Below are 22,033 nucleotides of genomic sequence, written 5' to 3'. Positions count from 1 at the left end.
TTATTTACACTTGCTAGAAGTGACAAATATTCATACGGACTGACTTAAAAGGCACAAGTCAGGAGTATGATTGAATACTCCCCACTTGCCTGGATGAGTGCAGCTCCTACCACACAAGAAACGTGACACCATCCAGGACAAAGCAGCCCACTTGATTGGCACCCCATCCACAAACATTCACTCCCTCTACCACCAATGCACAGTAGCAGCAGTGTGTGTACCATCTACAAGATGCACTGCAGGAATTCACCAAGGCTCCTTAGACAGCGCCTTCTAAACCCATGACCACTACCAGCTAGGAGGACCAGTGCAGCAGACACATGGGAACACCACCATCTGCAAGTTCCCCTCCAAGCCATTCACCATCCTGATTTGGAAATATATTGGCCGTTCCTTCACTGTCACTGGGTCAAAATCCTGGAACTCCCTCCCTAACAGCACTGTGGGTGTACCTACACCACGTGGACTGCAGCGACTCAAGATGGCAGCTCACCACCACCTTCTCGAGGATAACTAGGGAGGGGCAAAAAAAAAAATGCTGGTCTAGCCAGCGAAACCCACATCCCGTGAATGAATTTAAAAAAAAACAAAATAACATGTTCAATCCTTATGCCACTTTTAAATTATCCAGGAGCTGGTTGGGGGTGGAGTGCTATAGTTCCCCATTGCTTTCTCTCTGGCAGTACCTCAGCCAATCAGAGTGGACTTCCCAACCAATCAGTACTATTTCCTATTTTTGTTTTGTGACTGTTTGAAATTTGGTATTCTTGCTTTTGTCCGGATGAGTGCAAGAGGAAAAGCTTCAGCGACGTGTCTCTCCTTTCAGCAATATTCCACAAAACGGAGTAGAGAGGGATGCTGAGATGGGGCAGATGCAATAGGAAGTGCCCAGTGTGGGACAGAAGGAGCAGTACAGACTGGATGGGCTGAAGGGCCACTTCCTACATGACATTGCTTGTTTTCGCTGACGATTGGCATCCGTCTCCACCAATCAGAGATAATAAGAGGCGGGCTTCGCTCGGGTGACTACCAAGCCCCAATCAGATTAGGCCTGGGGTCGGGACGCCGGGAGCTCAGCCAATCAAACGTTAAGAAACCAACTGCCCGGCGACAGGCGGATGGAATGAAGCCGAGGCGGCCCAATCGCTTTGGAGTACGCTGTGATTGACAGCGCAATGAACCAATCAAAGTGGGGGGGATTGGGCGGGTGATAGTCGGTTTAACCAATCGGGTGGGGCGGTTGGGTGATTGACCAGCGCGTGAGCCAATCAGGCGGGGAGTGTGGCCAGCGGAGTGAGTTGGGATGTTGTCCCCGCGGGTCCGCGTCTTCCCCTCGGCCCGGGAGGTGGGCCCGGCCCTGGGCCGCTTCGTGCTGGCTCAGGCCAGCGCGGCGGTGCGGGAGCGCGGCCGCTTCGCCTTGGCCGTGTCGGGGGGCAGCCTGGTGCCGCTGCTGGCCGCCGAGCTGCCCGAGGCCGCTGCCCGCGAGTCCGACCCGCCCGGCGCCGCCTGGAGCCGCTGGGTCCTCGGCTTCTGCGACGAGAGGCTGGTCCCGTTCGAGAATCCGGACAGCACCTGCGGCCTGTACCGGGTAAGGGGGCATTAACCGGGGGGGGAATGGTGTCAGGGTGGGAGTATTAATGGGGGGTGGTCTCAGGGTGGGAGTATTAATGGGGGGGTGGTCTCAGGGTGGGAGTATTAATGGGGGTGGTCTCTGGGCAGGGAGTATTAATGGGGGGATGGTCTCGGGGTGGGAGTATTAATGGGGGAATGGTCTCAGGGTGGGGGTATTAATGGGGGAATGGTGTCAGGGTGGGGAGTATTAATGAGGGAATGGTGTCAGAGTGGGAGTATTAATGGGGGAATGGTCTCAGGGTGGGAGTATTAATGGGGGGATGGTCTCAGGGTGGGAGTATTAATGGGGGGATGGTCTCAGGGCGGGGAGTATTAATAGGGGGATGGTCTCAGGGCGGGGAGTATTAATAGGGGGATGGTGTCAGGGTGGGGAGTATTAATGGGGGAATGGTCTCAGGGTGGGAGTATTAATGGGGGAATGGTGTCAGGGTGGGAGTATTAATGGGGGAATGGTGTCAGGGTGGGAGTATTAATGGGGGAATGGTGTCAGGGTGGGGAGTATTAATGGGGGAATGGTGTCGGGGTGGGGGGTATTAATGGGGGAATGGTGTCGGGGTGGGAGTATTAACGGGGGAATGGTGTCGGGGTGGGGAGTATTAACGGGGGAATGGTGTCAGGGTGGGAGTATTAACAGGGGAATGGTGTCAGGGTGGGAGTATTAACAGGGGAATGGTGTCAGGGTGGGGAGTATTAACCGAGGAATGGTGTCGGGGTGGAAGTATTAATGGGGGAATGGTGTCAGGGTGGGAGTATTAATAGGGGGAATGGTCTCAGGATGGGGAGTATTAATAGGGGAATGGTCTCAGGATGGGGAGTATTAATGGGGGAATGGTCTCAGGATGGGGAGTATTAATGGGGGAATGGTGTCAGGGTGGGGGCATTAACGGGGGAATGGTGTCAGGGTGGGGAGTATTAATAGGGGGAATGGTCTCAGGATGGGGAGTATTAATAGGGGAATGGTCTCAGGATGGGGAGTATTAATGGGGGAATGGTCTCAGGATGGGGAGTATTAATGGGGGAATGGTGTCAGGGTGGGGGGTATTAATGGGGGAATGGTGTCAGGGTGGGGGCATTAATGGGGGAATGGTGTCAGGGTGGGGAGTATTAATGGGGTAATGGTGTCGGGGGGTACTAAATAGGGAATGGTGTCAGGGTGGGGGGTATTAATGGGGGAATGGTGTCAGGGTGGGGGGTATTAATGGATTAATGATGTCAGAATGGGGTATTAATGGGGCAATAGTTTCACGGTGGGGGTTTTAAGTGGTGTGGGAGAATTATATATTATGATGAACATTGATAAATGTGTTTAATACTGCAGCTGTGTTGATCCTGGGCGAATGATGATCAGGGATAGACTGGAATTGAGAACTAATGGTCCAGGAAAAGCTGTCTGTTAGTGGTCAGGCAATCTTTGGGGGTATTAGTGATCTGGGGAAGACTGAGATCGGGAATTTATGGTCCAGTTTACAATCGGGGTTAGTGTTAATGAAAAGAGAAGGTATAGCCTTGCATTTATATAGCGCCTTTCACGACCACTGAACATCTCCAAGCGTTTTACAGCCAGTGAAGTACTTTGGATGTGTTGTCACTGTTGTAATGTCAGAAGCACAGCAGCCAATTTTCCTGCAGCAAGACCCCACAAACAATATAGTAATCATCAGATTTTATGTTGTTTGGGGGGGGTAAATATTAGCCAAGACACCAGCGATACCTTCCCTGCTCTTCTTCAAAATGGCGCCATGAGATCTTTTATATCCATCCTAACAGGTAGATGGGCTCTCAGTTTAACTACTCATCTGAAAGACAATGTCATGGCCCCTCGGTACTGCACTGGAGTGTCAACCTCGGTTTTTGTGCTCAAATGCTGGAGTGGGGCATGAACCCAAATCTTGTGATTTCAGAGGCAAGAGTGCTATCAACTGAGCCACAGCTAACACATCTAAATAAGATTGCGGTTAGCAGTATTAATGATGGGGAAAGACCAACAAGAGAGAATCCAACCATCGCCCTTTGACATTCAATGGCATTATCATCACTGAATCCCCCACTACCAACATCCTGGGGGTTCCCATTGACCAGAAACTGAACTGGACTAGCCATATAAATATTGTGGCTGCAAGAGCAGGTCAGAGGCGAGGAATCCTGTGGCGAGTAACTCACCTCCTGACTCCCCAAAGCCTGTCCACCATCTACAAGGCACAAGTCAGGAGTGTGATGGAATACTCTCCACTTGCCTGGATGAGTGCAGCTCCCACAACACTCAAGAAGCTCGGCATCATCTAGGACAAAGCAGCCCACTTGATTGGCACCCCATCCACAAACATTCACTCCCTCCACCACCGACGCACAGTAGCAGCAGTGTGTGTACCATCTACAAGATGCACTGCAGGAACTCACCAAGCCTCATTAGACAGCACCTTCCAAACCCACGACCACTACCATCTAGAAGGACAAGGGCAGCAGATAGATGGGAACACCACCACCTGGAAGTTCCCCTCCAAGCCACTCACCGTCTTGACTTGGAAATATATCGCCATTCCTTCACTGTCACTGGGTCAAAACCCTGGAACTCCCTCCCTAACAGCACTGTGGGTGCACCTACACCACATGGACTGCAGCGGTTCAAGAAGGCAGCTCACCACCACCTTCTCAAGGGCAATTAGGGATGGGCAATAAATGCTGGCCTAGTCAACGAAGCCCACATCCCTTCAGTGAAATAAAAATAAAAGAATGATCTGGTTTAAAAACGGAGCTTAAGGCACTAGCAACCTGCAAGGACTGGAGTTGGGAGTATCAATAGTTGTGGGGAAACTTGACAAATTGATGATTTGGGAGAGTTGGGATTATTGATGGTGGGACCATTGATCAGTCTTTATGAAAATTAACTCCAAGATGCTTTCAGATTTAGATTAGATTTAGACATCCCGTGTCTAGTGACGCATGAAGCAAACGCAGCACATGCTTATGTCTGTTTTCCATAGTGTGTTTTTCCTGGCGTGGGTCGCTAGCCTCAAGCCAGAGGCTATAGCTTGAGAGGTGTCACTCCACATCGAGCACGGCTAACCAGGAGTCTCTCCCACTCTTACCACTTGCCATTGGCGTGTGTTGGGACGGGTTTGCAGGTTCATGCCCAGGCTCCAAAGAAGAGTCATAAAGGACTCGAAACGTTAACTCAGTTTCTCTCTTCGCAGATGCTGCCAGACAGGCTGAGTTTCCCCTGTACTTTCTGTGCTTATTTCAGAACTCCAGCACCCGCAGTATTTTGCATTTATTGATACTCCAGCTCTTTGGTCGCGTTATGAACATACCTTCCCTGGCCAACAAGTCCTGGGGTGGGACTCTGAGCTCCTGACCTGGGGGCAGGGACACTACCCACTGCGCCACAAGACCTCGGGTTTAGATACCACGGGAGGACTGTCCATTCCCAGCGGAATGGCTAGACGTGTCTCTAAGGCTGTTGTAAGGAAGCTGCAGGGGGTGAGGATAGCTGGCTCAAGTTGACTCCATCTGCTTTCCATTTTAAATTTTCATTCCTCAATGTGCTTGGCCAAGACTCCCTGACCCCACATCTGCTCTCAGAAGCAAGAGGCTGAGCAACTTCTAGTAATTTTGAAGCAAAGTGTGCCATGAGCAGTTCTGTGGGCTCTAGCTTCCATCCTCTTTATTTGTCTTATCAAGTCTCTTCCGACCTTTACCCTCCAAAACTCTATCCTAATCACTCACCCTCACCTTTCCAAAGGTAATCATCTTTTTTTCGGGATCTCATAGTATTGAAAATTTCCTTTCATCGCGGTTTATTCCTGTCCAAAACACAGGTTTTTAAATCCCTCGCTGCTAATGTTTTCTACTGTTATTTGGCCTTGCATTTTACACCCTTGACTCTCAACCTTTTGAGAGAGGCATTTATCAGAGGCGCTTTTCTTATTCATTCGTGGGATTTGCTGGGCCAGCACCTATTGCCCATCCCTAATTGCCCCTGAGAAGGTGGTGGCGAGCTGCCTTGGTGACTCATTTAAAAGGAAGATTGCGTTTATATAGCACCTTTCATGACCTCTGAACATCCCAAACACTTCACAGTAACTTTTTGAAGTGTAGCCACTGTTGTAATTTAGGAAACACAACAGCCAATTTGTGCACAGCAAGCTCCCACAAACAGCGATGTGGTAATGTTGATTGAGGGTAAAATATTGGCCGGGGCACTGGGGCAAACTCCCCTGCTCTCCTTCGATGCGGCGGCATGAGGCCCTTTACATTCACCCTAGAGGGAAGATGGGGTACACTCACGATAAGGGATAGAATGGTGTTGGGCTAATGGTCAAAGTCAGTTATGTCACTAATCATGGTTAACAATGCAATTTGCACTCCACCCCAGTTAGCTGCATCTTGGACCTTGAGAAAATCAAGCCAGTGAATTTTCCCTTGTGCCAAGTTTTATTCCGTCAAGTGGGCGTCTGCTATGGACACATTTTAATTTCACTGAGGAGTCGCTGGGCATGTACCGAGCAGCGCACGTCTGTAAAGTCTCCATTTGCTGATCGGGAGTGCAGACGTTTGTAGAGTTGTTCCACTCAGCAATCCCTGAGAATTTAGATTCAGGCTGGCAAGACCCAGTGAAAACGCCCACTCCCACAGGCACCCCCTCCCTCCCTCCCTCCCCCGACTTGTGCAAAAGGCACTTGTTGGACTTCGAACAAGCAAACATTGAACAGCTTACAAGGATTCTTACATTTCCTGTCCCGTATCCACCTAAGGACACCCTACCTCCTTGTGGAGCTGAGTGGGAAGGACACCCCGCATCCTATGATAAGTCTATTCACCCAACTACAAGGTTGTGATAATGAGCTAACAGTTCTGCTGAAGGGTCATGAGGACTCGAAACATCAACTCCTTTCTTCTCCGCCGATGCTGCCAGACCTGCTGAGTTTTTCCAGGTAATTCTGTTTTTGTTTTGGATTTCCAGCATCCGCAGTAGTTTTTTGTTTTTATCTCTGTGATATATGAGCTGGTCAGTCAGTGACTGTCCTTGAGCACTGTGGTCCTGGCTTAATCTGGCATCTAGTTACCTCCTTTACTGAAAAAGGATCAATGTTTTGTTCCAAGCTTCCGGGTCTACCATCTTAAGGCTGTCAACTTAATCCCAAAATGAACTGTCTCGCCCTTCTCCTGCCCACCCATTGGGAAATATTCCTAACCCAGGCCCTTAATTGCTGCAGATCGAATTTGACACCATTTGTTTCACAATAACCCTGTTGTTTTGAGAGTATCAACAGGTGATCAAACAGTTTCACAGCAGTTAAATCACTTAAAGGAAAAGATAGGTTAATGCCTGACTTGTATTTCCGACAGTTTGAGATTCGATCCCTTCCATCGTCTTGCCTCTCCCCATCTCTGAAACCTCTTGCAGCCCTCCCAAAACCTCTCAGCGCTCCTCCTGTTTGGCATCCCCGATTTTAATTGCTTCACCATTAGCGACCGTGCCTTCAGCTGCCTGGGCCCCAAGCTCTGGAATTCCTTCCCAAAACCTCTCTAGGTTTCACCACAACTTACCTTTTTATCCAAGCTTTTGGTCGTCTCTTTATATACCCAGATGGAGCTTGGTGTCACAGTTTGTTTAATGATACTCTTGTGAAGCATGCTGGGATGTTTTACTAGAGGGGGTAAGTAAATGCAGGTTATTGTGAGTTTCTGTGTTTTATTTTTATCAATAGATTGTTATAACCGCAGGGCATTAGTCTTCAGAAGAGGCAGTGACAGAATATCTAAACTAAGGATTATACAAATAGAGCTACCAGATTTGGCTGTTAGATGAACAGAACAATATTTGCACTTGCTGCATTTTAATTGTGCGTGAATGACTCTCCTGCGACCGGCTGGTATCCATCACGTTTAACCATTTGCAATGTCTATTTCAGAAACATCTACTCTCCAGGATTTCCATTCCTAATAACCATGTGGTCGCAATTAATCCCACACTTTCTGTGGAGGAGGCAGCAGACAAGTATGCGGAGAGTTTGAGAGAGGTACTGGACCGAACAGCATGGAAAATATGTAGGGTGTTCCCGTGCTGTGGTATAAAAGGACTGATCAGGAACTCACAGGGAACAGGAAACCAAGCCCCCCCTCCACAAACCCCATCTTTTCAGGTTGGAAGGCTAAGGGGGCTGTGAAGGAAGAAACCATTCCCTGGAAGTCTCTCTGTCCCTCCCTCCCTCCCTCCACCTGCTGAGTACTTCCAGCACTGGTACCAAGGGTGGAACAGGCTTAGTTTTCTCACTTGTTGCACGGTTCACACATATCACACTCAACTTGCCAAAGCTGAAACTCCATTCACATTGCAGCAAAAATCCCAGTGTGGTCTTGTCTTAATAACCTAATAACACAGTCAGTGCTGGTGGTGTTTTCTTTTTAAAAACATGCTGTAAACAGTGATTTAAAACATCACGGAACTGGACCTGGCTTTTCGGGTCACTTATTCTGCAGAGCCCATCGTTTAAAGGCACTGTGGAATTTTATATCCACCGCTTCTGATCCAGCTGCTGGTTGAATGTGTGATGAGATTCTTCAGCACTCCACTCCACTTTACTTACATTTTAATTTGATCACAGCCGGGTTCTTGTGTTCGGTGTGGTTGGGTTGAGTGTTTTGTTTTAACGCTGTGATCTTTGTGTTTTCTGCTCCAGCTGTTTCCAGGTGATAACATACCAGTGTTCGACTTGCTAATCCTGGGGATCGGTCCCGATGGACACACTTGCTCTCTGTTCCCGGACCACCCCCTTCTGCAGGTAACTTAAACACCATTGTGTTGGAAGGAAAAGCACATGGAAATGGGTGAAACATGCTCATAAGATCACAGGCTAAACAGCTCATACCTTTAAACTATTCATATTTAGGCTGAATCAGTTGATTGATGTCTAGCTAAGGCTCTTACTCTAGAAGACTGAGGGTTTGTTTTTGATTTATTGTCTCATGGGATTTGGGCATCTCTAGCTGGGCCAGCGTTTATTGCCCATCCCTAATTGCCCTTGAGAAGGTGACCTGATTATAGCTCTGTAAGATTATGAAAGGATTTAATGGGGTAGAGAAGACCAGAACTAGGGACCATAAATATAGGATAGTCACCAATAACTCTAATAGGGAATTGAAGAGAAACTTCTTACCTGAGAGTGTGGGAAACGCTATCACAAGGAGTAGTTGAGGTGAATTGCATAGATGCATTTAACTAGATAAGAACTAGATAAGCGTATGAGGAGAAAGAGATAGAAGGGCTGGGATGTGGCTCATGCAGAGTATAGTGTCAGCATGGACCCATTGGATTGGATGCAGTGCTGTAAATACTTAATTTTGTTCTTTGTTTCTTCCCTCTCTTTTACTGAAGACAGTGATACTTTGGGGTGTCCATCTCGCCTGAGTGGCCATTCTTTTCACCTCAGTCTGGGCACTGAGTGTCAGCAGATTATTTGACCAGGTTGAGACCCATCCTGTTTTCAGCTTTTCAGCCTTCGCATGCCCACAAACACGTCTTACCAAGGCTTAGCAGGTTACAATCAGGTATCCAGGTGTTTTACCTTCCCCTCTTGCTTCTTGACATACGAATTAGGAGCAGGAGTAGGCCACTCGGCCCCTTGAGCCTGCTCCACCATTCAATAAGATTATGGCTGATCTGATTGTAACCTCAACCCCACATTCCCGCCTACCCCCCGATAACCTTTCACCCCCTTGTTGACTTGGGAGCAGTAGCTGCTTCCTGCCTTTGGAAATTTTCATAAAAAGACAAAGTCTCTGGCCAACACATGTTGAATCCCTTTTTGTGTTGTACCATGGGATACTGGTGATTGACTTCACAACTGTTCCTCCTGCTTCACATGCAGCAGATCCACAACTTGCCAATCTCAACTATGCTGCAGTGTGAAACAAAACAACCTTTCATTGCTATAGTATAGTGCCTTTCACAACCTCAGGATGTCCCAAAGCACTTTGCAGTCAATGGAATACTTCACAACAGTGACTACCGCTTCTAATATAGGAAACATGGCAGTCAATTTACACACAGCAAGCTCCCACAAACAGCAATGTGATAATGACCAGATCACCTGTTTTATGTGATGTTCATTGAGGGATAAATATTACCCAGGTCACTTGGTAGAACTCTCCTGATGTTCTCTGAGTTAGTACTAAATGATCTTTCATGTCCATGTGAGAGGGCAGAGGGACCCTCACTTGGATCTCAGATCTGAAAGACAGCGCTTCTGACACTGTAGCACTCCTCCGGTACTGCACTGGGAATGTCAGCCTGGATTCTGCACTCTGGCATGGGGCTTAAACACACAACCTTCTGACTCTGAGGCAAGGCCACTGAGCCACAGCTAATGCAGATCCTCAAAGACAATAAACCGAATGTGTCTTTTTGTGGCCTTTGCAATTGCCTCACCTGAGGGCCTGTGTCAGAGAAGATGTTGCTGTACCATAAGAAGGAGCAGCCGGAGGGTGTGGGGGTGGTGGCTTGGATTATGGAGCTAAATTCTCTGGAGTGGGTCTTGAACCCACACCCTTCTGGTTCTGAGGCAGGAGTTCTACCTAGCGAGCCACAGCCCAACAAGGCTGAGACCAGCCTCTTCCCAGCAATGAGGGAGGAGGAACATAAGGAGCCAGCCACCTTGAGAAACCTGGTACCTTCTCCAGAGCAGCATTGGCTGGGTTTTGGAGCAGGTCAGCCACACTGCAGCTCGATAACTACTCCAGTGTCACACAGGCCTTCCCGACAATACGACAATGACTGCCTTCCAAAAGTACCTCATTGGCTGTGAAGCACTCTGGAATGTCCCGAGCTGGTGAAAGGCGCTATAGAAATGAAAATCCCTTCTTCCAATAGACAAAAGAAGAGTTAAGTTCACTGGGGAAAGGGTCGGGATTAACAAGATAAGCTTTTGCAATCTTTCCAATTGATAGTGATACAGATCTGCTGATTCTAACCCGGGAGTTATAATGCCTCCGTTAATGCAGTGTTGCCTCTTCCCTGGAACAGGAACAAAGTAAGATCATTGCTCCAATCAGTGACTCGCCTAAACCACCACCGAAGCGTATAACCATGACCCTGCCTTTGCTGAATGCAGCACGCTGTGCTCTATTTGTGGTGACCGGTGAGAGTAAGGCTGCTGTGTTAAAGGTAAGAAGCTGCCTTTAGAAACAGAAGAGGTCGATTGACCTGTAAATTGCACCATTCGGTTAGATCATTGCTGATGTGTATCTCAATTCCATATCCTTTACTACCCCTGCCCAACAGAATCCGGTCAGTTTTGCTTTTGACATTTTTAATAGCCTGCAACCTCGACTGCTTTTTGGAGGAGAATGTTCCAAACTTCCACTGACATCACCCCTGAATGGCCTAGCACCAGTTTTAAGGTTCTGCTCCCCTTGTTCTGGACTCTCCCCACCAAAGGAAATAGTTTCTCTCTCTGTCTACCCCTATGAGATCACCTTTTAATTAACTGAAAGGCCCCAATTAAATCGCCTCTTAATTTCCTGTATTCAAGGGAACGCAAACCTGTACTGGGCAACCTCTCATCATAGCTTAAGCCTAAGTCTTGGAATCATTCTGGTGAATCTGCATTTCACCCACTCCAAGGCCAGTGTGTCCATCCTGAACTGTGGTACCCGGAACTGAACACACTATTCTCAGTGGGTTTCTAACCAAGGATTTGCAGCCCACTTTGTTCTATGAGCCTATATGGTCCGTGGTCTCAGTGACGTGCTGCATTGGCGATTGAAACTCTTTCGAGTTACCAACAGTCACAGATTGCAACTCTTTCGAGTACAGTCACAGTTCTTGGTTTCCGGGAGTGGGACATGAACCCACAACCCTCTGATTCAAAGGCGAGGGTGCTATGAACTGAGCCACAAGTTGCAGCTGAAATTGGCTGTTTAAATTAAATTTCCCAGGTTTTAGATGTTGACCAATTAACAGAGCAGAATGCTCCCAACATTAGTATTTGAAGTAATCTGGAACCAGATTTCTCAATAGTTTGCTATTGTCTTCTACCCAGGACATTCTAGAAGGTCACAGTGAAAACCCATTGCCTGCTGCTCGTATCCAGCCAGCAAAGGGCGAGGTACACTGGCTTATTGATGAGGCTGCAGCAAGCAAGCTGACAATCAAGCTGGACCGGGAATAGGTGTAGACAAGGAAGATACTGCGGACGTGGAAATCTGAACTGAAAACAGAAAATGCTGGCACTGCTCAGCAGGACATGCAGCATCTGTGGAGAGAGAGAGAGAGAGACAGTTAATGTTTCACGTTGAGGACCTTTCATCAGAACTGCTGGTGTAAGTGAATCGGAGCTGTTCTGACGAGAGGTTATTGATGTGAAATGTTAACTCTTGCTTCTCCCTGGACACACACTGCCAGACCTGCTGAGTATTTTCACTTACTGCGTCGGATCCACACGTCAGAATGTAAAGAAGTCTCCTGAGGCGCTCAGGCCTATGATGTTTTGGTTTAATGATCCCAGCCTGCATGCTTCATTTATAAAAAAACACACATCCAGCTGCCTCCCAAAATGGAACGTATCAGCTTGTTGATCTGTAACTAACCCACCTTTCAAACTCTTTCAGAGAATTGCAGAGAATGCTCTCTCTCTCAAACAAGAACCAAAGCTTAGTGAAATCACTGAAGTTTTTAAAACATATTCTAAATCGGAGAATGAAGCCTTTGAGGAAAATTCAGTTACTATAGGTAAACTTACTAATTTCTGTTCTTTCAGTGGGGTCCTAACTTAAAATCTAATTTATTTCCTTTCTGCCCGCGATCCAAGTTATGGTGTTTGTTAAATCCTTGACACGCTGTGTAAAGCCTTGCATGAGGTGAAGCCCGATTCCCTTTACCCGAAGCACCTTCTTTAGTGTCACTTGAGGGTCCTGCAAGCAACTGGGTCCAACGTCCGAAACTGGGAAGCAGACAGTGAGTCGGGGTGAGGTTGCATTGCCGCACTAGTACCTGCCCGTACAAAAGCAGGGGATTTACAGCCACACCTTGCCAATCTGGACGAGGGTCAGTGCGTGTTTTGCAACTGTTTCACTGACTGAACTGAACCGTTGTGAGATAGACAAATTGTTCAGTAATGGACCAAAAACTTATAAGAGGAAATTTTATATCAGTTTCAAAGTTTAAGCTGGACTTCTGTGCGTTTTGCTCACAACATTCGCTGGTTGTACGTGTCCGAACTGCGTTGCATGTTTAATTGACCCTGGTTTTCGGGGGAGGGTGATATATAATCTGATACTTCGGCTGCCAAGCCCCAAATGAGCTAGCTCACCAGACATCTGCTAGGCAAAGATGAGCACCCAGCTTAAAACTTATGTTGACTTCAAAGACAGGAGGTGTACTTTTCCCAAATCGCTCCAATGGTCGGTTGGCATCCCCTGCTTCTGCTTTGACCTGGAAGTAGTTACTAATGTATCTACCATCAGGATAAAAGCAAAGTACCGTGGATGCTGGAAACCTGAGATAAAAGCAGAAAGCGCTGGAAAAACTCAGCCGGTCTGGCAGCATCTGTGGAGAGAGAAGCAGGGTTTAAACATTTTGAGTCCAATATGACTTGAGTTTCAAAGAAGAGTCACATTGGGGTCCAAACGTTGACTCTGATTCTCTCTCCTCAGAAGCTGCCTGGCCTGCTGAGTTTTTCCAGCATTTTTTGCTATTACCTACCATGAGGTGTTGATTGGGGGTGGGGGTGGGGGGGGAGGGGGGGTTGCAATTATATGGTATGAGCTTGCTAACTGGTTATTATGTAAGGCACAAATTGCCTTTGAGGTAGCTCATTGGCTAAATCAGGCTAAAGGAAAAATACTAATCTGGGAAACTATTAACAGTGTACTGTGTAAGACAATAAATCTTCTTTGTGTACTATTCTGAATTGTCCTGTCATTGTTTCCAAAACTTTTGCCTGTGAGACCAGTTCTTCATTATTCGTTCAGTCTCTATTCACGAGCTCCAACACTTCCTACCACCCACACTCATCTTCTCGTCCAGGTTTAGTTTCCTTAAGCGCACGGTCCCTTTTCAACCAAAACGTGCATCTTTTATTCACCACTGTGTATAGGTTATCATGACTGGTCTTAACAGCTAACCCATAGTCCTGGGAAATACATGGGCTACCCTCCAAACTTCTGAAAGTGCAAAATAATCCGCCACAAGTTCCAAGTTGTTGCAGGCTAAGATTACAAGGAATTTATTTGCACACTGAATAAAACACAGAAGGAGACAGGTGCAGCGAGATATTAAAGGCTCTAATAATTAAGCGTGCACTATATTGCACACAATCTGCAACACCAAAAGAGGCCATTCAGCCCAAGTGATATTTACGTTCCATGTGTGGATTGAGCTGGCCACTTAGTTAAAGGCAAATTCTAAAGATAGAACCATAGAACACTACAGCACAGAAAACAGGCCATTCGGCCCTTCTAGTCTGTGCCAAAATATTATTCCGCTAGTCCCATTGACCTGCACCTAGTCCATAACCCTCCAGACCTCTCCCATCCATGTATCTATCCAATTTATTCTTAAAATTTAAGAGTGAGCCCGCATTTACCACATCAGATGGTAGCTCGTTCCACACTCTCACCACTCTCTGAGTGAAGAAGTTCCCCCTAATGTTCCCCCTAAACCTTTCCCCTTTCACCCTAAAGCCATGTCCTCTCGTGTTTATTTCTCCTAATCTAAGTGGAAAGAGCCTACTCGCATTTACTCTGTCTATACCCCTCATAATTTTGTAAACTTCTATCAAATCTCCCCTCATTCTTCTACACTCCAAGGAATAAAGTCCTAACCTGTTTAATCTTTCCCTGTAACTCCTTAAGACCCGGCAACATCCTAGTAAATCTGCTCTGCACTCTCTCAATCTTACTGATATCCTTCCTGTAGTTAGGCGACCAGAACTACACACAATACTCCAAAGTTGGCCTCACCAATGTCTTATACAACCTCACCATAACATCCCAACTCCTATACTCAATACTTTGATTTATGAAGACCAGTATGCCAAAAGCTTTTTTTACAACCTTGTCTACCTGTGACGCCACTTTCAGGGAATTATGTATCTGAACTCCCAGATCCCTTTGTTCCTCCGCACTCCTCAGTGCCCCACCATTTACTGCGTATGTCCTACCTTGGTTTGACCTTCCAAAATGTAACACCTCACACTTTTCCGCATTAAATTCCATCTGCCATTTTCTGGCCCACTTTTCCAGTTGGTCCAGATCTCTCTGCAAGCTTTGAAAGCCTTCCTCGCTGTCCACAACGCCTCCAATCTTAGTGTCATCAGCAAACTTGCTGATCCAATTCACCACATTATCATCCAAATCATTGATATAGACAACGATATCATTGATATCTTGCAGCTCTAGGAAGGTTTTAGTGTTGACCTCTGATGGTAAGTTGCACATGAGGTGCTTCCTCAGCATGGGAAACAGGTGACCCCAAGAAATCCTGTGGTGTATAAAGTGATCCCTCTTTGATAAAGGATTTGTTCTCCATGACCAAGCAATTCAAATTTCTGGGCACGTTTCTGAAAGATCGCACTGCTCCCAAAAGATGCACATACTGGGACTCGACTGAGAGAGCGATTCAATGTGAGAATTGAAATAGGGCAAAACGGATAAAGAGCAGGAAATAATATGAGCAGTCTGACCTCCCTAACTGACCCAAGGACCTGTTGAGGCACAATCGATCTATAGTTGACCTAGGAAAAGCATAGTATTTGTGTCTCGTCATAAAGAGATATTCCTGGTACATTGTGCCTTATATGGTATAATGCTTCTGTATTTTTAAGAATGACTTACTGTCACTAGCATCAAAGGTCTACAAGGGAGCTTTCTTGCGATGAAAGAACTTTATCACGATTCACAACATCTTTCAGAAACGTGCCCAGAAATTTGAATTGCTTGATCATTGAGGAATCCTTTATCAAAGAGGAAGGCACTTTATATCCCACAGGATTTCTTTGGCCCACCTGTTCCTCATGCGGAGGGGATATTTGAGCTGCTACTCTATAAAGGTTCATCTAATCCGGTGGTCTCTCAACGACTCAACTGATGTAATTCATTCTGGGCTGGGCCCTTAATCTTTCGATTTCACCTCTCTGTGCATCATTAAAAAAAATTGTGCAAAGCAGGTTTTCAGTCAACCTACGATGAGCAGGGTTTGCTCGGTGGTGTCTTTTTTTTTTGTATCACGTGCCTAGTATCTACTGCTGTCTCCCATGCCATCTCTCCAGACAAAATGGTCATGTCGCACTGTCTCGAGGGTTACTTGTTTCCATTATCTTTGCTGCGTTCAGACAGGCATTCAGCCTTTTGTGGCTGTGCTGGCTCTTTCTAAGTTACAACATTAAGTTTGCACCTACCTAGCGTTTCCAACACGCACATCAAGCAAACCCTGATGCTGAGCCATACGACGAGAAGACGCTGGGACAGCTGACTGGTAGCTTGAGGAGAGGAGGGGCTTAGGTATGGAATTCCAGTGTTTTGGGCCTTAAGGAGCATCTGGTTTGAGGAATTGGTGTAGGTCCTAAAGCATATTAATTCCATCAGCGCACACACATGCACTCATTGCTAAGCCAGCGGTGTCTGTGCTGGCTTGGCCACTCACCACCTTTTTATTACTTGTTGGTGGGATGTGGGTGTCACTGCTGGCTAGGCCAGCGTTTATTGCCCTTGTTCAGAGGGCATTTAAGAGTCAACCACATTGCTGTGGGTCTGGAGTCACATGTAGGCCCAGACCAGGTAAGGACGGCAGATTTCCTTCCCCGTGAGTGAACCGGATGGGTTTTTTTTTACAACAATCGACAATGGTTGTCATTAGACTTTTTAATTCCAGATTTTTTATTAAATTCAAATTCCACCATCTGCCGTGGTGGGATTCGAACCCCGGGGTCCAGACAGCCAGCCCAGTGACGACGATGCCACCCTCACTGCTTCAAAGCCATCTGAAGGCCAGATATGAAAGATGGCAGATATTGGACACTGACAACTGGGAGACAGCCGCTGATGGCCACGGCCACTGGAGACTGGCTGCTTGGAGGAGGCGTTGCCAGAGGCCAGCGGATTCAGAAAGCCCAGCTGGAAAAGAAGAGGCCCAGAGAAAACAGAACATTGTGCACCTTCCCAGATCTGCAGCAAAGACTTGTCATGCCAGAGTGTTGCGGGGGGGCTCCTGAGCCCCACCAGGGCTCTACTTAACACAGAGTTGACCAACACCACACAAACTGTCGGCTACCATTAAAATCTATCAGGTCTCTGATCCCTCAGTCCTGGGCTTGGGGTGGTTGGTGATTTGATAGTCGTTCATGTTGCTGTTAGGCAGAGGGGGGGAAGGATAACATTCAGATTCCAGTTAGGCCTTTCTGTTTACATGGGATGTTCCTTAAAGACAGAGCGTGGAGGAAGGAGTGAGAACGACAGGGTGACCCAGAAAAATACACTGCTCAGGGGCATATTAAAAAAATAAATAAAAGTTTACATTTATATAGGACCTTTGACCTGGCAAAACATCCCATTCCAAGGGCCTTCACCGGAGTGTACCCAACAAAAATAAACACCAAGCCAAAGGAGACACTTGGCTGTAAACCTGGTCAAAGAGGGGGGCTTTAAGGAGCGATTCAGAACTTTAAAAAATGTAGAGGGGAGTCTTCTGACAGATGTTCAAAAGGGGGGTGAAGGTCCACATCTGGCTTTGGTAATAACATGTCAGCTCTGGAACACCAGGAAAACTGAGCCCCAAAACCATAAAAAAGTGAGCCCCCCCCACCACACACGGTATAAAATCCCAACACTGCACCTGGAAAACATTCACCCGGCTCTGCTATTGTACTGGGAGGAGGCCAGAGCTGTGGATTTGATTTTTGCAGAAGGCAGAAGGCCGTGTGGGGCAGGGAGTGTAATCCTGAACAGGATTTTACAAGTGCTGAACACCCATTGAGGAGGGGTGGGGGGGGAAATAAAACTGCCCCACTTTAATCCTCTCTCTGCTGTTCCCATGAATTGATTCTCAGTACCTGCGATTTCACATTCCTCTCCAGATTGTGTTGCATGCCACATATCGTCCAATCCTTTTTCCTTCTTGTCAGTCATTCTATATAATCCCTCCTAATAGGCAACGTGAAATAGAGACAGGGGGGAGGGGGGTGTGTGTGTATGTATGAGAGAGAGAGAGAGGGTTTACATTGCAAAGGCAAACAAGCCTGTTAATATATATTTTTTCAAGCTGACCATTAGAATTGGGTCATCATGCCGGTTCTATTCTCCAGGTTTTGCCAAGTCTATCCCTGTTGGTAAGAGATTCCTCACTGTTTAAAAAAAAGGAAAGGAGAGGAGAGGAGGGGAGGAGAGGAGAGGGGCGGGGGGGGGGTGGTGACTGACACAGGCTCAGTGCAGCTGGGAGATAGATGTGACTAAGCACTGAGCAATTTGACATTTCAGCCAAGCCAGGGGAGGGAGAGAGAGAGAGAGAGAGAGGGAACAGTGCGAGTATCTACCACATACACACACACACAACCACAACCACAAAAAATAGGGGGAAGGACGGATTTTCTTTTTTTTGGTTAAAAAAAAACCACATCCTGGAAGCCTACTGTGTTCGTTCCGAGCCATCACCATGCCAAAAGCAGGAGAGTACGTATTCTAAGCTTCAATTTACTTGTTTTTTTGGCTTTTTTTTTGATAGATTTTTTTTTATATTAAAACCTGGGTCTCACCCAGCGCAGGCTTATTTTTTTTGGGAGAACGCACCGAATTAAAAAAAAGGGGATGGCCATTTATGGATATTCGCTGGTGATGATAGTTGCCCCTTTTGGCTGTATGATGATTGTAAACCCGGCAGTGAGATGACTTTTGGAAGGTGTTGTTAAACGGGACTTTTAAAAACTAAACCGCAATGTTGCTTTGGAAATGGAGTTAAGCTTGAGACTGGAACAGTGAATACAGATTCCTGCCTTGTCTCTGTCTCTGGGTCTCTCTCTCTCTCCCTCTATTATATATATTATATATTTGTATTTATTTATTGACTGGAACAGTGAATACAGATTCTTGTCTCTGTCTCTGTGTCTGTTTCTCTCTCTCTCTCTCTATTATACATTTATATATTTGTATTTATTTATTGACTGGAACAGTGAATACAGATTCCTGCCTTGTCTCTGTATCTGTGTCTGTTTCTCTCTCTCTCTATTATATATATATATTTGTATTTATTTATTGACTGGAACAGTGAATACAGATTCTTGCCTCTGTCTCTGTGTCTGTTTCTCTCTCTCTCTCTATATATATATTATACATTTGTATTTATTTATTGTCCTTTAATGAGCGGTTTGATGTGTAAAGTTTGTTCTGGTCTCCTCTGATCCGCTGCCTGTCACATGTTGTAATTGGAGTTGCTGTTTATTTCCAGAGGAGAGGTTGGATCAGAATTTATATATATTTATATATATATATATATATAATTTATTTATCCGGGCTTGCAACTCAGCTAAAAAACAAACAAAAAACAATTCACAGGCATTTGTTGTTTGTTTGTTTGTTTGTTTTGTGTGTGTGTGTGTTTTTTTATAATGCAATGTCTGTTCAGCGCTTCCCAGTTTAAGGTGCATTATTTGCTTAGTTTAAATGGGGAGATTACAGACCTGTTTTCAGGCCTGTTAGACTCCAGCAGTGTCACTCTCCGCTTAGCCAATCGGGATATTTATTTATTTATTTATTTATTTATTCCCGATTGCGTAACTTCAGAATGACCTGCAGTTTGCAGCGGCCGCTCGGCCCATCTGGTCCCTGCTTCAAGGCTGCAATCACACTGCCTTTTTACCCTTCCCCCCCCCCCCATCCACCACCTGCTGTAGGTGGGCAACAAATCGGCTTCTCTCATGTTCCTTTTGGGGGCTGTGACTTAAAACCTGATGATCTTAATCCTGAACCTTTTATTTTGTTTAAATTTTTTTTTAAAAGAAAATCAATCGTGCTTTGCTTTCTGATAATTCTGAGTTGTGCATGATCAAGAATCAAGCTGCCTGTTGGTAAAAAAAGGACAGCTGATCATTTGTGACATTGGTTCCACTTGCGCCTCCTCCCACTCTATTTCCCACCCTCACCCACCCCTCCTCAACCACCATATTCTTGACCAATCATAACCAGACTCGAAACATTAACTCTCTCTCTTTCTCTCTCTCCACAGAATGCTGCCAGACCTGCTGAGTCTTTTCCAGCACTTTCTTATGTTTTTTATATAACATATTCCTTCCATCCTCACATCTTATCCAGCTTCCCCTTAGAAACACCTCAGAAACCCCTCCTTCTGGAGAATTCCACATTCTTGCCGCTCTCCGGGTAATTCTGTTTTTCTCTAATGGTAGAGGCAGTTAAAAAAAAAAATGAGGCCATTCAGCCCACCGTGTTTGGCCTGGCTTTCTGAAAGAGCTGTCCAATCAGTCCCATAACCCTAATTTTTGTCCATAGCTTTGCCCTCATTAGTGCCTATCTCTTATTTATGGCCTTCAGTTTTGGATTCGTCGCCCCCTCTCCTATTAAACCCCTCCATAATCTTAAAGACCACTGAGGTCATACCCCACCTTTTTCTTTCCCAGACCGTAGAGCCCCAACCTGTTCAGTCTTTCCTGGAACCAAATTGAATAGCCTGGCATCACTCACTGACTGGCCTGGCCTCACGCAGTGTGTACCAAGGTTACTAGGGGGCACTAGGTTTCTGTATAAATGCACATTGGCATGAGTCAGCACCTTCAGGGGAGAAAACTGGAAGGGAAGTTAGTTTTTGTTTTACAAATTTGTTATAAGACAAAACATTAGTAATTCCTCCTGTATCTCAGCTTCACTTATATAATTAGACAGACTCCCATCTATATGTCGGACGCTATCAAGCTCTGAAATGTCTCAAAAGTGCTTCATGTGAGATGTTTTTTAATGGCTGTCACCGTGGACAGCTATTTTCATGCAGTTATCTATCCCTCAGCCAGGAATAAGATGCTTAACTGGTTACCTGGCCAACATTCACTCCAACCAATATCTCTAAATAAGCAGATTATCTGTTTATGGGAGCTTGCTGTGCACAAATTGGCAGCTGTTTCCTGCATTAAAACAGTGCCTACACACTTCAATATATCTTCATTCCTTTCTCCTGCATGTGTTTATCTAGCTTCCCTTTAAAATGCCTACAGTGATGTTAGTCAAAGGCTAGGAATCCTGTGGTGAGTAACTCACCTCCTGACTCCCCAAAGCCTGTCCACCATCTACAATGCACAAGTCAGGAGTGTGATGGAATACTCCCCAATTAGCTGGATGACTGTAGCTTCAACAACACTCAAGAAGCTTGACAATATCCAGGACAAAGCAGCCCACTTGATTGGCACCACATCCACAAACATTCACTCCCTCCACCACCGACACACAGTAGCAGCAGCGTGTACCATCTACAAGGTGTGCTACAGGAATTCACCAAGGTTCCTTAGACAGCACCTTCCAAACCCACGACCACTACCATCTAGATAGACAAGGGCAGCGGGTAGATGGGAACACCACCACCTGCAAGTTCCCCTCCAAGTCACTCACCATCCTGACTTGGAAGTATATCGGCTGTTCCTTCACTGTCACTGGGTCAAAATCCTGGAACTCCCTCCCTAACAGCACTGTGGGTGTATCTACACCACAAGGACTGCAGCGGTTCAAGAAGACAGCTCACCATCACCTTCTCAAGGGCAACTAGGGATGGGTAATAAATGCGGGCCCAGACAGCGAAACCCACATCCCGTGAATGAATAATAAAAAAAATATATTATTTGTCTCAGCTACTGTGTTGGGAGTTCCATGTTTTTAGCATTTGCTGGGTAAAGAGGCTCCTTTTGAATTCCCTATTGGAATTATTGGTGACCACCATATTTATGACCTCAAATTTAGGATCTCTCACATATTTCCTATGTCTACTCTTATCAAAATCCTTCATCGTTTTAATTTTCTATTAGGTCAGCCTTCAGCCTGTTTTCCTAGAGTAGAGACCCAGCCTGTACAGTCGTTCCAGATAGTTACAACCTCTCGGTTCTGGTATCATCTTTGTAACAAAGAAGTTTCAACAACTTTAAAGGCCAGGGAAAGATTAGCTTCGGGGAAAATGTCACGAGTAACACTAAACTGAGGATGAGGTCTGCCTGTGGTTTAGGATGCATTCAGAGCAATGGCCATAGTGATATAAGTAGAATAGAGACACTGGATATGTTGTGTGTCTCTCTCTAAATAACTTTCATTTTTTTCAAGCCTATAAATCCACTGGGCTGAAGCGATAGTCACTTTCTGACCAATGGAACGTGCCATTTAGGAAAGCTTAAATCAAGTTCCGTTTCAGAGCTGGTGTGCATCA

At 46.1% G+C, this 22,033-nt stretch overlaps 2 protein-coding genes across 2 annotated transcripts in view; both read left to right on the top strand.

Moving 5' to 3' along the window:
• Positions 1-1,271: 1,271 nt before the first annotated feature.
• On the top strand, positions 1,272-13,536 carry pgls (6-phosphogluconolactonase). Its single transcript, XM_078531362.1, has 5 exons — positions 1,272-1,588; positions 7,545-7,652; positions 8,313-8,414; positions 10,655-10,795; positions 11,673-13,536. The coding sequence occupies exons 1-5, from the start codon at positions 1,304-1,306 to the stop codon at positions 11,799-11,801; spliced, it is 765 nt and encodes a 254-aa protein (XP_078387488.1). The 5' UTR covers positions 1,272-1,303; the 3' UTR covers positions 11,802-13,536.
• A 4,709-nt stretch (positions 13,537-18,245) lies between these two features.
• Positions 18,246-22,033, top strand: part of LOC144668901 (transitional endoplasmic reticulum ATPase-like) — a 28,652-nt gene continuing 24,864 nt past the window's right edge. Inside the window, exon 1 of the mRNA XM_078531371.1 lies at positions 18,246-18,294. Coding sequence (XP_078387497.1) covers positions 18,278-18,294 — 17 coding nt within the window. The 5' untranslated portion in view covers positions 18,246-18,277. The remainder of the gene's footprint in view (positions 18,295-22,033) is intronic.

Source organism: Cetorhinus maximus, chromosome 28, assembly GCF_964194155.1.
Source record: "Cetorhinus maximus chromosome 28, sCetMax3.hap1.1, whole genome shotgun sequence".
NCBI classification, from domain to species: domain Eukaryota; kingdom Metazoa; phylum Chordata; class Chondrichthyes; order Lamniformes; family Cetorhinidae; genus Cetorhinus; species Cetorhinus maximus.
The sequence above is the reverse complement of the archived record's forward strand: the minus strand, read 5'-3'. Positions and strand labels throughout refer to the sequence as shown.

Bases quoted from the DNA above. Each gene is read 5' to 3' on its own strand.
- pgls (XM_078531362.1), top strand. From the start codon at position 1,304: ATGTTGTCCCCGCGGGTCCGCGTCTTCCCCTCGGCCCGGGAGGTGGGC. The intron at 7,653-8,312 runs GTACTGGACCGA...TTTCTGCTCCAG, and splicing joins ATGCGGAGAGTTTGAGAGAG to CTGTTTCCAGGTGATAACAT. The intron at 8,415-10,654 runs GTAACTTAAACA...TCCCTGGAACAG, and splicing joins CGGACCACCCCCTTCTGCAG to GAACAAAGTAAGATCATTGC.